The sequence below is a fragment of the Alosa pseudoharengus genome, unplaced genomic scaffold (genome assembly GCF_046254945.1).
Source record: "Alosa pseudoharengus isolate Yale_2024_CS ecotype anadromous, Long Island Sound unplaced genomic scaffold, YU_APseudo_1.1 YU_APseudo_1.1_scf_20, whole genome shotgun sequence".
NCBI classification, from domain to species: Eukaryota; Metazoa; Chordata; class Actinopteri; order Clupeiformes; family Clupeidae; genus Alosa; species Alosa pseudoharengus.
The window spans coordinates 25,526,317-25,541,316 of NW_027468664.1; the positions used below are offsets into that span (position 1 = coordinate 25,526,317).

The 15,000-nt window shown below is 46.5% G+C and overlaps 1 protein-coding gene across 10 annotated transcripts in view; it reads left to right on the forward strand.

Annotated features, from left to right (window-relative positions):
* celf2 (cugbp, Elav-like family member 2) overlaps positions 1 to 15,000 on the forward strand; it is a 204,076-nt gene that overhangs the window by 169,393 nt on the left and 19,683 nt on the right. For 6 of the 10 annotated variants that reach the window (XM_076296933.1, XM_076296938.1, XM_076296935.1 and 3 more), the window contains exons 6-7: positions 1,032 to 1,262; positions 4,659 to 4,722. In XM_076296933.1, the coding sequence (XP_076153048.1) occupies positions 1,032 to 1,262; positions 4,659 to 4,722 (295 nt within the window). Of the gene's footprint in view, positions 1 to 1,031; positions 1,263 to 4,658; positions 4,723 to 13,988; positions 14,118 to 15,000 lie in introns of all 10 variants that reach the window. The other 4 variants (XM_076296941.1, XM_076296939.1, XM_076296940.1 and 1 more) reach the window with 2 other exon arrangements.

Below are 15,000 nucleotides of genomic sequence, written 5' to 3' on the forward strand. Positions count from 1 at the left end.
GTGTGTGTGTGTGTGTGTGTGTGTGTGTGTGTGTGTGTGTGTGTGTGTGTGTGTGTGTGTGTGTGTGTGTGTGTGCGTGCGTGTGTGTGTGTGCGCGTGTGTGTGTGTACTGTATGTGTTTGTGTGAGATTGTCTCTACCCAACTGAAATGTATCTGTTTGTGTGTTTGTTTGTATGTATGTGTGTGTGTGTGTGTGTCTATGTTTTTGTGTGTATTTTATGTGTGTGTGTAGTGGAGATGATGAAATAGTTTTATAAATCTAGAAATCCCCTTATGGGGAAGTAAAAACAGCATCTTGGGTCCAAATGCACAAAACTCGCATTTGAGGAGGCAGCCTGTCTTCTGCCTCTCTGTGCCTGTGTGTGTGTGTGTGTGTGTGTGTGTGTGTGTGTGTGTGTGTGTGTGTGCCTAAGTGTGCCTGGATGTATATATGTTTTAAATCAGGATGACTTGTTGGCTAGTTGGCTTTTGGTGCAGTTCAAGGAACTAAAAGATGCCTTTCCTCCTTTTGCCCTCTCTCCCTCTCTTTCTTTTCCCTCACTCTCTCTCTTCTCTTTCTCTCTCTTTTCTCTCTTCTCCCCTGTGCTTTTCTTTCTCTTTTATTCATCCTCTGATCTTCCATCCACACTTTGCTTTTTCCTCTGCCACCACCCCTCGTTCTCTCTCGCTCTCTCTCTCTCTCTCTTTCTTTATCCCTCTCTTCCCTCACCATCTTCATGCTCTATTCTCTCTCTCCATCCCTCCATTCTTGGTCTCTATCCTTTGTTCTCTATTTATTTGTCTTTCTGACTATCTCTGTCCTCTATCATCCCCTCCCTTATTCTTTCCCCCTCTCTCTTCCCCTTCTCTCTTTTCATCTCTCTTTCCTTCTCTTCCTCACATTCTCATCCCTCACATCTCTCTCTCACCCCCCCTCTCTCTCTCTTACTTTATCTCTCTCTCTGTGTCTCTTACTCCATCTCTCTCTCACTCCCCCTCTCTCTCTCTCTCTCTCTTATCCCCCCCTCTCTCTCTCTCTGTCCGTCTGTAGGGTTGCTCCTCTCCGATCGTGGTCAAGTTCGCCGACACCCAGAAGGACAAGGAGCAGCGTCGGCTCCAGCAGCAGCTGGCCCAGCAGATGCAGCAGCTAAACTCCGCCTCCGCCTGGGGTAGCCTCACCGGATTGGGCGGCCTCACCCCGCAGTATCTGGCAGTAAGGGGACACGCCCACCACTCGGCCACGCCCACCCAGCCCAGCGCAGCCAACGCAGCGGCAGCCGCAGTCAGTCCAAGCCCCACCCCTCCAAAAAAACACACCCACCTGCTCCTTAACCCCACCCCCTCCTTAAACTCCACCAGCTCCCTCTCGCCCTTCCTCTCTTTCTCTCTCTCTTTCTCTCTCTCCCTCAGAAACTCTATTTCTCTCTTTGGTTCGGCCTTTCTCACTCTCATTATTTCTCTCTGTAAATTTTTAATTTGGCTAATTAACTTTATAATGAATTTTCATTAATTATTTTTATCTACCTATCTGTCTATCTCGGCTCTCCATCTCTCGAACTATTAATCCTAGAATCCTTCTCTCTCTCTCTCTCTCTCTCTCTCTCTCTCTCTCTCTCTCTCTCTCTCTCTCTCTCTCTCTCTCTCTCTCTCTCTCTCTCTCCCTGCCCACCTTGTCCTCCTCCTCCTCTCCCTCCATCACATTGGTCATTAAGTGCAGGCCTGTCAGAGACACCCTCGCTGCTGCCGGGTCTTTGATGTGTTCTAATGAGAGGCCTGGTTTTGACGCTCCCTCGCGGGGCTTTGCACTGGCACCACACCACCATCATCGCTGCAGTTTTGGGGCTTAGCCCGTAGCTAGCTGCTAACCCTCTTAGGAGCCCTCTTAGGAGTAGAGGCCCAGGGGAGGTAATTGTCTCAGTGGCCTGTTGTTTGTTGTGAGCAGGTCATTAAAAGCTGAGACTCTTGAAGTAACTGGGCTCAGATTGAAGCTTGACATCGATAGGTTCAGATCATATCTGAGTATGTGTGTGTGTGTGTGTGTGTGTGTCTGTGTGTGTGTGTGTGTGTGTGTGTGTGTGTGTGTGTGTGTGTGTGAGAGAGAGAGAGAGAGAGAGAGACTGAGTGTGTGTGTGTGTGTGTGTGTGTGTGTGTGTGTGTGTGTGTGTGTGCATGGGTGGATGCCCGCCTGTGACATAACCTACATCCACTGCAAGATGTGTTTGGCCTTGTAGATTCATTCCAAGCCTGGGCCAGACTGGTCCCCCTACTCAGACACGCCAATGACCCTCTCCAAACCATCACTGTGGTGTCAGTGCACAGCTTTGTGCTGGGAGCTGCAGAATGGCCAATTATCTGAATAATATTCAATTTCTTCATTGATACATGACAGAGTATGTAGGAAGGCAAGGCACTGTGTGGGTGGCACTGGCTGGTATAGCACAGGAAAGAGCCTCTGCCGCACACAGTGCTAACTTCCTGCAGCGCCCGGGCTGTTTGCGTACGGTTGCCATGTTTGCACTTCCTGTCCAATGTGACCGCTCACTTCTCCCTTATCTCTCATTATCCAGTAGAGCTAGCCTGATGGTAGTCACAGATACCCTCCCCCTCAACCCACTGTTATCAAAAGTAACATTTTAACATCAATGTTAGCGTGTTTGTCCTTTGCCCTTTAGCTAGTTAGCCTGTTAGCTAGTTAGCCTATTAGCTTGCGCGGCTAGGTTAGCTCCTAGCAGGTTAGCCTGTACAGTCTGGCGGTCTGACCGATAAGTTCCTCTCTCCTTCCTACGCTAGCCTGATAGCTGTAGACTATTGTGCGGATTTTGGCCAAATCTGTATCAAGAGTCTGTTGCTAGACGGGTAGCTGCCTTTCAAACTCTTTTAAGGTTTTAACCCTGATCGATGTCGACTCTGGAACATGATTACACCTGATTGGCTATTGTGGAAAATCCAGGCCAGGTTTACACCAAATCTGTACCGGAGTTTACATATATCAGTGGTTTCCATAGCACCCATGCCATACCTGAGAGGACAGCACACGTGTAGGTTTTCCACCCGCTATTCTTATCTGGCTACTGGTTAAACTCTCTTTAGACAGAGGCTCTGCTTTCCAGAACCACTAAAGTAGCAGTCATGCTTACTTACTTCCTGTCATGGCATCTACAGAAGGTGATTGGGCAGGTGAGAACCATGTGACAGCCCAAATTGATCTTGATTGGTTGTGAGACACGTTAGACATATTGTTTCCTACCTGTCCAGATGTTTTCAATTAGGGGTCATCCCTTGTTTAAACCTTCTTTTTACTTGAACCAAAGCCAGCAGAGTTACACACACACACACACACACACACACACACACACACACACACACACACACACACACTGTCCTTTAGGTTTGGTTTCATGGGTGTTTATCATGGATTCTTTCAGTTTTGAAATGCTCCCCTCCATAGCAGTAGATTGGATTCAGGACTGGATTCAGGCCAGCTCTTGGTCCTGCCAAGGTCTACTGCCCACGCCGAACCATCAAACAAGCACACACACACACACACACTTCCTCCGCACTGACTGACACACACAAACACACACACTTCCCCGAGTCGTCAACAGCTCTCCTCACACACACACACTCTCTCCTCTCGATCTGAAGTAGTCGCTGGGCTGGATTCACGAGGGCTTCAGAGCACACCGAGGCTAAGCTAGAAAGACTCAGCAGGCATGGGCCAGACTTGGGCCACACTCAAGCCAGATCTGAGCCAGATGCATGTCAGATCTGAACCAGATTCAAGCCAGGTCTGAACCAGATTCAAGCTAGGTCTGAGGCAGATGTATGTCAGATCTGAACGAGATTCAAGCCAGACCCCAGAGGTAGGTTACCCTGGCTTCAGAAAGTGAACGACCTGCCATGTATTATTGCTTTCAACCTGTGCACTGAACACAGGTGATGCCATCCATCAGCTGATCTATGTGGCTGAAGAGATGAGTTGCTTCAGTGGTGGAGCAAATGGTTGGAGCTAATATGTGATGAAGCCAGGGCTACCCACTTTGGTGCTGACCTGGGGCAGTAGTTCAGACCAGATGAACCGGAAGTAGTTCAGGGCAGGTTCTGACCCCTGATGTGTACATAGCCACTGAACAGGAAGCAAATCCGATGGAGTCGGTTCCAATCTGGTTCTGCAGAGGACTGTGGTTTGGACTCTGTTCTCTCCAGCTGTGCCCCGTGCTCTGAAGCCTTCAGGGAATAGAGCTCTTAAGTTTGTTTTTCATGTTGATGAAAGACATGTGATCTGTCTAACATGTGTCCTCTCTCTGTCTCTCTCTCTCTCTCTCCCCTTCTTTCTCTCTCTCTTTCCATTCTGTTTTATTTCGCTCTTTGTTTGACCATCTTTCTCTCTCTCTTTCTCTCTCTCGCTCTCTCTCTCTATCTATCTATCTATCTATCTCCCTCCATCACTGTTTAACTCTCAATGTCCCTTGTCCTTGTCCATCTCTTTCTCTCTCTCTATCTCTCCCTCATTCACTGTTTAACTGTTTATGTTCTTCGTTTTCATCATCTCTCTCTCCCTCTCTCTCTCTCTCTATCCCTCCTTCCCTCTCTCTCTCTCTCTCTCTCTCTCTCCCTCTCTCTCTCTGTCTCTCTCTCTCCGTCCGTCTCGTCCTCATCTGCCCTCTCTCCTCCTCAGCTCCTCCAGCAGGCCACATCCTCCAGCAGCTTGGGAGCATTTAGTGGGATCCAGCAGATGGCAGGTGAGTGTGAAACACACACACACATTGGTCCACACACACACACACACACACACACACACACACACACACACACACACACACACACACTCCTTGGGGTCCCAATGCAACTCTTCCCCCAAATCCCACTGTCCAATTAATATGAGTGTACTAACACAGCAGGATACTCCTGCAACAGCACAAACACACACACACACCTGAGGGCAAACACACACACACACACACACACACACACACACACACACACACACACACACACGCACACATACACACACACACACACACACACACACACACACACACACACACACACACACACACACACACACACACACACACACACAAAGCTCAGCACAGCACAGAACTCCCAGACAAACTAGAGGTCAAACTTGTACATTATCCTTAGGGAAAGTGGCCAGCCCCTAACACCCATCTAGCAATACTACACTGACAAGCATGTTTAGACCAGCTGAGAGTGTACGCATCTTTAGCCCAGCTGAGAGTGTACGCATCTTTAGCCCAGCTGAGAGTGTACGCATCTTTAGCCCAGCTGAGAGTGTACGCATCTTTAGCCCAGCTGAGAGTGTACGCATCTGTACACGCTGAGAGTGTACGCATCTTTAGCCCAGCTGAGAGTGTACGCATCTTTAGCCCAGCTGAGAGTGTACGCATCTTTAGCCCAGCTGAGAGTGTACGCATCTTTAGCCCAGCTGAGAGTGTACGCATCTTTAGCCCAGCTGAGAGAGTACGCATCTGTACACGCTGAGAGTGTACGCATCTTTAGCCCAGCTGAGAGTGTACGCATCTTTAGCCCAGCTGAGAGTGTACGCATCTTTAGCCCAGCTGAGAGTGTACGCATCTTTAGCCCAGCTGAGAGAGTACGCATCTGTACACGCTGAGAGTGTATGCATCTTTAGCCCAGCTGAGAGTGTACGCATCTTTAGCCCAGCTAAGAGTGTACGCATCTTTAGCCCAGCTGAGAGTGTACGCATCTGTACACGCTGAGAGTGTACGCATCTTTAGCCCAGCTGAGAGTGTACACATCTTTAGCCCAGCTGAGAGAGTACGCATCTTTAGCCCAGCTGAGAGAGTACGCATCTGTACACGCTGAGAGTGTACGCATCTGTCTTACTGTATCTGTGTCCTTTTCCTTCCCTTGTTTGCTTTCTCTCAGATTTTGAACCACCTGAAAAGCCAAGATCAGATAAACAAGCGCATAAAAGGCTTTGGAATGGCCTTGTATAAAGTGCACTAAATCTCGAGATGTCCTTAAAAGCTGGAACACGCTGAAATTGCCCATTACTCCCCCATGTCATGGTTGAGAGTATTTCAAAACTTGCACATCTTAAGTGTAGCGCTGTAGCGTTGTTTGATGTACTAGCTACTCAAGGCCCTTCTGAGTTCTCTTGCATATCCACCTGAGCTATCAGGCAGGTGAGCGTTAAGTGTCTGCATTAGTTTAGGAAACAAGGAGACGGTTAATCACATACACCACAAAGGTCACTGTCATTTCTTGGGGATTGGTAATTACGGACTGGCTTTAGATAACGTGAATCAATAAACGGCCAGACAGGAGGCCAAGGAGAAGGGTGCATGGGAAGTATGGAAAGTGAACTAAAATGGTGGCAAGATTATACCGTGGTATGTCATTTTGAACTGGTTAATGTTGTCGGTTTGTCAACGTTTGGCTTCATTCGTCTTGGAGAAGGCGACGGATTACAACTGAAGTGGCTTGAAGGTTACACAGCAGGTTTTTTTTTTTTTTTAAATAATGATACTGTATGTGGTAGGTAGGGCACAAAACTGTGCATTCAGTTTGAGGTTCAGCATGGTACGTCTTTGAATGACCCTGGGAAGTTGTGTTGGACCTTGCCTGAATAGTGCATATTTCTATGTGTGATTAGCCTTTTATTGAATGAATGAAGGAATGAATGAATGAATGAACTTAACATTTATACAGTAGCCCATGTGTTGGTTGAAGTAAGATGTCTGGCTGTTTTTGCTAATACTGTTCAGAGAGAGGTTCACTAGTGTTTGGTCCTGGATATTCTGTTAGCTGTTTGTCATGAAAAGTTGTGTTATTTGAGGATGACAAATATGTGAAACTGCAAATGTGTGTGTGTGTGTGTGTGTGTGTGTGTGTGTGTGTGTGTGAGAGAGAGAGAGAGAGAGAGAGAGAGAGAGAGGTGAGTCTTCCTTCTTTGTTAAGACAAGTCTGCTTTTCATGATCTTCTAATCGTATTGCTATAGACAGACAGGCATTTAACGTAGGTGTATTGATAGACAGGCAGAGATACACACAGGCAAGCAGACAGACACGTAGGCAGATGGAGTGGGACAGTCAGACAGACAGGCTGATAGACACAGACAGACAGGAACTAGACAGGCCAGCTTCTAGCTTCTCTCCTCCATTTTAGAGAGAATCAGTGGCAGACACAAGCTGAATGTAGAGCTGATCCGGCTGACAGCTGGCTTACTTCTGGTTCAGTTATGGCCCAGGTCTGGCCTTTATCATGCGCATCTACATTCCAAACCCAGATTGTAACCAACGGATACGCAAAACAGAACATCCAGAACTACAGCATAACACACTGAATAGAACATAGAACACAGAAAAGCACAGCGGAACACAGCTGAATAGAACATAGAACACTGACAAGCACAGCAGAACACAGCACAATAGAACATACTGTAGAACACAGAAGAGCACAGCTGAACAGAACATAGAAGACAGACTAACACAGCAGAGAACAGCTGAATAGAACATAGAACACAGACAAGCACAGAGCAGCACAGCTGAATAGAACATAGAACACTGAAAAGCACAGCGGAACACAGCTGAATAGAACATAGAACACTAACGAGCACAGCATAACACAGCATATTAGAACATAGAACACAGAAGAGCACAGCTGAATAAAACATAGAACACAGAAGAGCACAGCTGAATAGAACATAGAACACATACGAGCAGAGCTGAATAGAACATAGAACACATACGAGCACAGCTGAATAGAACATAGAACACAGAAGAGCACAGAGCAGCACAGCGCTCCTTTCCTGAGTTTATTCTTTTGTCTGTCTCTCACTCTCTTTCCTCTCTTTCTTGTTCTCTACTCCCTCCTTTCTTCTGTGACTTCTCCTTATACTGTCTCTCTGTTCTCCCCTGTCCTTACCTTTTATATCTCCCTTTTTCTCTCCTCTCTCCTATTTTTCTCTTTTCTTCTCCTCTCTCTCTCTCATCTACTTCTATTCTTTTTACTTCTCTCCCCCTCTCTCTCTCCCTCTCTCTCTCTCTCTCTGTCTCTGTCTGTGTCTCCATCTCTCTGTGGTTCTTTGAGCTGCTCAGTGGATGTGTCAGTGTTAAATTGCTTCCTGTTTATCAGGCTGTCAGTGCGCGTGTCAGAGGTGGACGTTTATAAATAGCGTGTGACCAAAAATAATTACTCGCCCTGACAACACGGCAAAATAATAAAAAACAAAAAAACAAATAATTATGTTTTATAATGGGAAATGAATTAACATGAAAATAAAGACCTTGACAATGAGCAGGTCTTTGAAAGAATAGCAGCACGCACCCACACATGTGTCCTCTCTGTCAAGAGTGTGGTTTTAACAACTCTATCACACACACACACACACACACACACACACACACACGCACACACACACACACACACACACACACACACACACACACACACACACACACGTGTCCTCTCTGTCAAGAGTGTGCTTTTAACAACTCTATCTCTACCTCTACAACTCTACCTCACGCTGTTTTTTTCTTTCTTTTTTACATCCGTCACTCACCAATTATAATTAGAGCTGCGTGTGTATGAAGGTGTTTCTGTGTAAAGGTGTGTGTGTGTGTGTGTTCTTCTGATAGGGTCTGCCTCGTGCCTTATCTCAGGTTAGGGGCCCCCAGAGCTGTCTCTCGCTCTCACTCATGGGCTGGAGACACACACACACACACACACACACACACACACACACACACGCACACACACACACACACTCTCCCTTTCTGCCTGGCTTACTGTGGAAACGGGGAAGCAGACTCCACACACACTACTTTGGCCTTATCCAGCACACTCAATCTCTCACCCCATCTTTTTCCATTTCTAACACAGGCAGACAGACTCATTTACAGACACACACACACACAGACACACATACACACACACACACACAGATACACACACGCACACACACACACAAGGCCTTTTCACACAGAGATCCCGCTAAATTTGCGGGAAGAGGAGACGTCTTTTTGCCGTCTTTTTGTGTCTGAAAGCGAGATGAAAATTTGCCGGCCTGCTGATCTGTTCACATGATGCAGCATTTTAGAGAGCCAGGAGGCAGGATCAGCTATAGTAAATAAAATTGTGACGTGCAACAGGGGGCGTGTAGAGTGATAGTCGTAGGCCTTATTATGCGTGCGTGGGGCTTCAGATGCAGCAGGTGTGTGATTTCAAAAACCATGGCGGGAGAACCGACTGCACTTTAGTTAGCTTGCATTTGCTTTGCTGTTGCTGTTAAATTCTTGCGATAGATGTCTTCAGACAATAAAAAGTCATTTGGAAGGGAAAAATAAAGAGAAGAGTTGCCCCTTGCGTTCGCCGTGATTCCCCTTTGAAAATCAGAGGTTCACAGGCTACTGTGGCCTTGGTCAGTGGCGCCGCCAGCCGTAATCCAGCCGTATTACAACAATAAAAATTAGCTTGTGTATTGTCTTAATTGAAACATGCTTCGCGCCCAAATGATAGCCTAGGGCAAAGAGAATGGACATCTCAACATAAGGATACATTAGAAGATGATGATTGGTGTAAACTCTGTCACACGACATGATAAGCAGTTCTGGCGCTTAAAAACGCAACGTTCCATTCAGTCATATATCATTTATGCGTAGGCCTAGTGCTCGTCATGAAAAGAAAACAGCAGCTTAATATTTTTCAGGTGTTTAACAGTAGGCCTAGGCGTACTGTAGCAGTTATGCCGAAGGCAGTGAGATTATTAGGCATCCTGTCACTCTGTTTGGAACATCGCAGTTCGGGTTGATAAGATTCAGTTAATGCGAGTATGGATCGTCTCAAAGTTTGGGACAACCAAACAGCAGTGTAGGCAAAGCAAATCCTAATTGTTAGGTTACCATATCTGTCTTTTCTCTAGGCCTGGGCCTATCGGAAATCGCGACATAAGCACATTGGTTTCTTTTTTTTTCTGTCTTGTTCGCGTGTTGGGTAGTGAAGCGATAATGCATTTAAAGCAGTACATCATGTGAGCCAGAGCCGATATGGCCAGAGCTGCTGCTCTGTAAAGGTATTCTGTCCCACCCAAATTTGCATGCCCCTGTACTGTATAGTTAGCCATTCCAGAGTAATCCGGTTTTAAATTTGCAGCAATGTCTTTATGCATCTCTCCAACTTTGCGGTTCCTAATGTGTTTAAATTGTTCAATAGGTCTACATGGTTTTATAACAGGCCAAATACAAAACAAATGTTACAAATATCGCCTAGATATCTGTAAGCATTACAATCAGAGGATATACATATAGGGCAGACAGACACTCATGAGTTCATGCTTTGTTTTATCGCTGGATTTTAGGATAGCCTATTATGGCAACCGATTGCATTCCAAGCTACAGTCAACTCTAGCAGGCATTGAATGACTGGAGACTTTGTGAATTTATAGATTGACATAATGTGGTGTCTCTGCTATTGCTGCTTTTGATCAGATTGATTTGCAATCTCCTGTGGTGGGCTGGACATAGCATCGAAATGCCCGCCCAGATTCCCCTTTCCGCCTTGACCCATTCACACTGGTGCTGGAACGAAAAAACTCGGCAAAATGTCTAGGGGGCTTGGTAGTAAATTTGGCGAGACACTTTGTCCCGCCGTTCCCCCTCGGTCTATGTGAAAGGGACAGTCGTTCCGCGATTCTGGTACATAAAATCGCGGTGATTTCGCCAGTGTGAAAGGGCCTACAGATACACACACACAGATACACACACACACACACACACACGCACACACACACACAGATACACACACACACACACACACACACACACACACACAGTGTGGATTGCCACACATGCCCAGCACAGAGACCAATGTGTCCAACTTTTCTCACTGCCATCTCCCAGATCCTCTGTGGCCGTGCATCTGTTGCCGGGCAACGATGGGTGATTGGCAGCCGGCGTGGGCAGCTGACATCTGGTGGCTCTCTTGTGTAGTGTGGGTGAGGAGCTCTAAGGGGGCCAATTATCCACGCCCAACATTCAATTAAAGCAGCTGAGATCCCGCACGGCCGACTCCATCTGTACACACACACACGCACACAAACTCACACACACACACACACACACACATACACACACACACGCATACTCACACACACATACTCACACACACACACATGCATACACACACACACACACACAGAGACATACTCACAGGCTGCTAATGGCATATGGGACACGTGTGTGTGGGGGAGGGGAGTGTCTGTGTGTGGGGGGGTGGGGGTGCGTGTGTGTCTGTGAGTGTGTGTGTGATGACGTTTTGTCTGTGTGCTTATAGCTCAAAGTGACTGCTTCATTTTTGTCAAGAAAATTTCTGATCATATGTATCTTAATGACTAATCAACACATCAAGCACCCATTACAGTATGTGCCATTTAAACTACATTCTTGACTATATTTGACTAACTCACAGATACACTGAAATAAATGAACCTGGCAAAGTAAATAAGACAGTGAAATGTAGCGATATCATCAGGACTTTACCAGCAGTCAAGAAAACCAAACCATGGTGTCGTGAGAAAGCAGCAGAATTTGTTTTAGAGGATTAAAGGGTAGGTTGGTTTTATAGGATTAAAGGGTATGTTGACTAAAGTCTTTCAACATCAGTATGACTGCTACAGTCACTCTGCTCAGGCAAAATAGAATCTATTTTGATTACAGTGTTTACAGATTGGTAAAAGATATATTTATTACCCTGTTGACACACCGTAAAAAAAACAACAATAAGCAGTTAAATAAGTAAAGCTCTGTGTGTTTCCGTGCTAAAAGCAGGCACTAGCCCCGAAGCGCTGACGTCTGTGCTGTCTGCGGTTGGCTAATGGCCGGACTCCTCTCGCTAATGGAGTTCTATGCAGATTGCAGCTCTTAGTCTGGGCGGCCCACACACAGGTACGGAGTGTGCCGGCGCTGCTGTCGCAGCCGCGGTGGGAGTTAGCCGCCGCGCGCTAACCTCGGTGCTCAAGTTCTGCCAGCCAGCGGTGATTAAGTGCCATTAGATGTGACATGACGTGTATGTGTGTGTGGTGTGGTGTGTGTGTGTCCGTATGTGATTGTGTGTGTGTGTGATGAGGTCAGTGTGGAAGAGGCTCTTGAGCGCTGAATCACCCTTGTTAGCGCGAGTTACTTTAGCGTCGGGAACAAAGCGTCAGCCACACAAGTGCCTCTCTGAAGCAGAAGCCGCAGACGACGGAGTGCAAAGTTAACACAACGCCAAAAAACATTCCCCGCTCTTCACGGCCTGGTGTTGTTTGTGTTTACCGCAGACCTTGTTGTCACCTGTTTGGCAAGTGTTTTGTCCTTGATCTGCGCTGTCGCACTCCACGTCACTTCAAAGTGCGACTGGGATGAAAGTGTCTGCCGTACGCACACGTCATGGAGCCTACTTTTTAGTGGCGACAGGAACCAAAATAGAACAAACTCAACTTGAAAAGGCTTGTGTTATTTAGCATATGGAGTAATTGTCGTCCACGTCTGTCCGTAAGATGGTCAGTTCTTTCTGTCTGATTTGTCAGATCTGTGATTTGATCTGACAGTATTCAGAGTACAGACGTTATTCTGGGGGGGGGGTTGAGACAAACGTGTTATTGCTCCTTGATATGGCTCTGGTAGAGAAGAATGAGGATTTGATCCTATTTTATCTTTTAAAAACTTTGAGCTATTTAAGTTTAACTGTGTCAAGTTTGCGAGAGGTATGTGTGTGTGTGTGGTGTGTGTGTGTGTGTTTCTGAAGTATTAATATTTAGGTCACATGCCCCTCCTTTTGTTTTCTGGCTGTTTTAGCCCTGGTTTCTGAGACGTGTATGTGTGTGTGTATGTGTGTGCATGTGTGTGTGTGTGTGTTTGTGTGTGTGTGTGTGTGTGTGTGTGTGTGTGTGTGTGTGTGTGTGTGTGTGTGTCTGTGTCTTTGGCAGTGTGTGTGTCAAAGTGTGTGTTGTGTGTTCTTACTCCCTTGAGGACACAGTCACAATAGGTCTTGTGTGTCAAAGACATGGTCAGCATCTCAATGGCATGAATCCTGTAAGTTGTTCCCTGAGCTTTATGGATGCTGGATGAAGACATGAAATGACCACCAGTCACGTTCATCAATGATGATTGTACTATTTTTTATATTTATTACACATTTAATACATACTTAACAACACATGACTTTGCTTGTCCTCTATCAAAGAAGTGAGAAACAGGAGACAGCATCACATTAGTCTGTACATTCTACCCAAAATTCTTGTGACATCACAGAATACAGCATCCGTTTGGAGTGGTCGTGTTGTAGTTGTCAGGGCAGTTTATCAGCAGGCAAAGAGTGTATTGTGGTTGTGATGAATTGGTAACAGTCTCTTTTAAACCTTGGTGTCTGCCTGACCCCTGACAGTATTTTGTTGAGTGTGTGTAGTGTGAGGTTGGCTTTACATTTGGCTCAGTTTTACAGTTTGTTTGTGCTCATGGTCTACCTTATATTTTTTCTTTGCAGTTTTGTTAGTACCAAGATGGTATGACATTAGCAAGTTGTTGCTATTTTGTCAGTTACCTGCAAGTGATTCGTACATTTTTGTTGGCAACAAGTGAAAGACAATTGATAAACATTTATTTAGCATTCAGCAACATAGTTGACATTTCTTAGCATCCTGACATTTGTTAGCTTTATGCGAGCTAACATTTTAGAAATATTTGACCATGCTGGTAACTGCATTATTCGACATTTGTTAGCACCCTGCTAGGCTAGCAGCATGTCAGTGGTGTGACGCTGCTCACGTTCTGACATATTTTATTATGCTGCTAGCCACCTTATTTATTAGCGTCCTGCTAGCTACAGTACTGTCTAGACATTTGTTATCATCCTGCTAGCTACCGTTTAGACATTTGTCAGCACCCTGTTAACTACTAGTTAGCGCCCTTGTTTAGCGCCCAGCTAGCTTATAGCAGCATGTTAGCGGTGTGACTCTGCTCACGCTCTGGCTCCTCTCCGTAGGTATGAACGCTCTGCAGTTGCAGAACCTAGCCACGTTAGCTGCCGCGGCCGCCGCCGCGCAAAGCACGGCCAGCCCGTCCTCCACCCTGGCCTCCTCTGGGGGCTCTCTGGGAGCGCTGGCCAGCCCAGGTAACCCCCCCAACCCAACCAACCCCCCCCTCCCCCCAACCACCTCCTGCTCCGACCCCTGCAGCCATGTTTTTCATCAACAACCCCCCCTCCCACCCCCACACTCCCCATACCACCACCATCACCATCGTGGTTGTCCTCGTCATTGTCATCTCCATCGGCAGTGCTATGGCCAGTCGTGGTCATAACGACTTCAATTTCATCATCGGTGTCTCCTCGTCATGGTCGTAGTTTGCCGTACCCTGGTCATTTAAACCTGTGTTTTCATCGTTGATACAGCAGTCTTGTCATTTTCATGGTTTTAGAAGTCTTCCATCATCACAGTAGTCATTGTAACCTCTGCGGTTGCCATGGCTATCATTGCTGTGTCCGTGGTCCCATGTTGATGACTTCACGCATCTGGATGTAAGGGTGGAGATTTGATCACGCAATCAATTACTGCTTGTCAGTTTTGCTTCCCCCAATCATTCCCTTGACTGTATGTGCATGTGTATATTTGTATGTGTTAATGTGCATTTAAGAATGCGTTTTTTGTATTCTGTGCATATGTGTGTGTCTCTGTGTTTTTGTGTGTGTGTGTGCTTGTGTGTGTGTGTGTGTTTGCATGCACTGTTGTAGCTCCATTTGTGCCAATGCCATGTGACATGCTGCAGTGTGTGTGTGTGTGGGGTGTGTTACTGTGACCTCGTGCTTGTGTTGTGGGTTAGTGATCGTACAGTGTAGAGTGAACAGTGACTACTGCCAGAGCTACTCTGTAAGCAGAACCACCAAAGGGGCACTCAGTGTTTCTGGGGGGACGAGAAATGGTGTTACACCTTAGGTGTGTGCTGTGCTGCATTTTCCACTGAGGGCTGATTTGTGCAGTCGTCACATACATACTCTC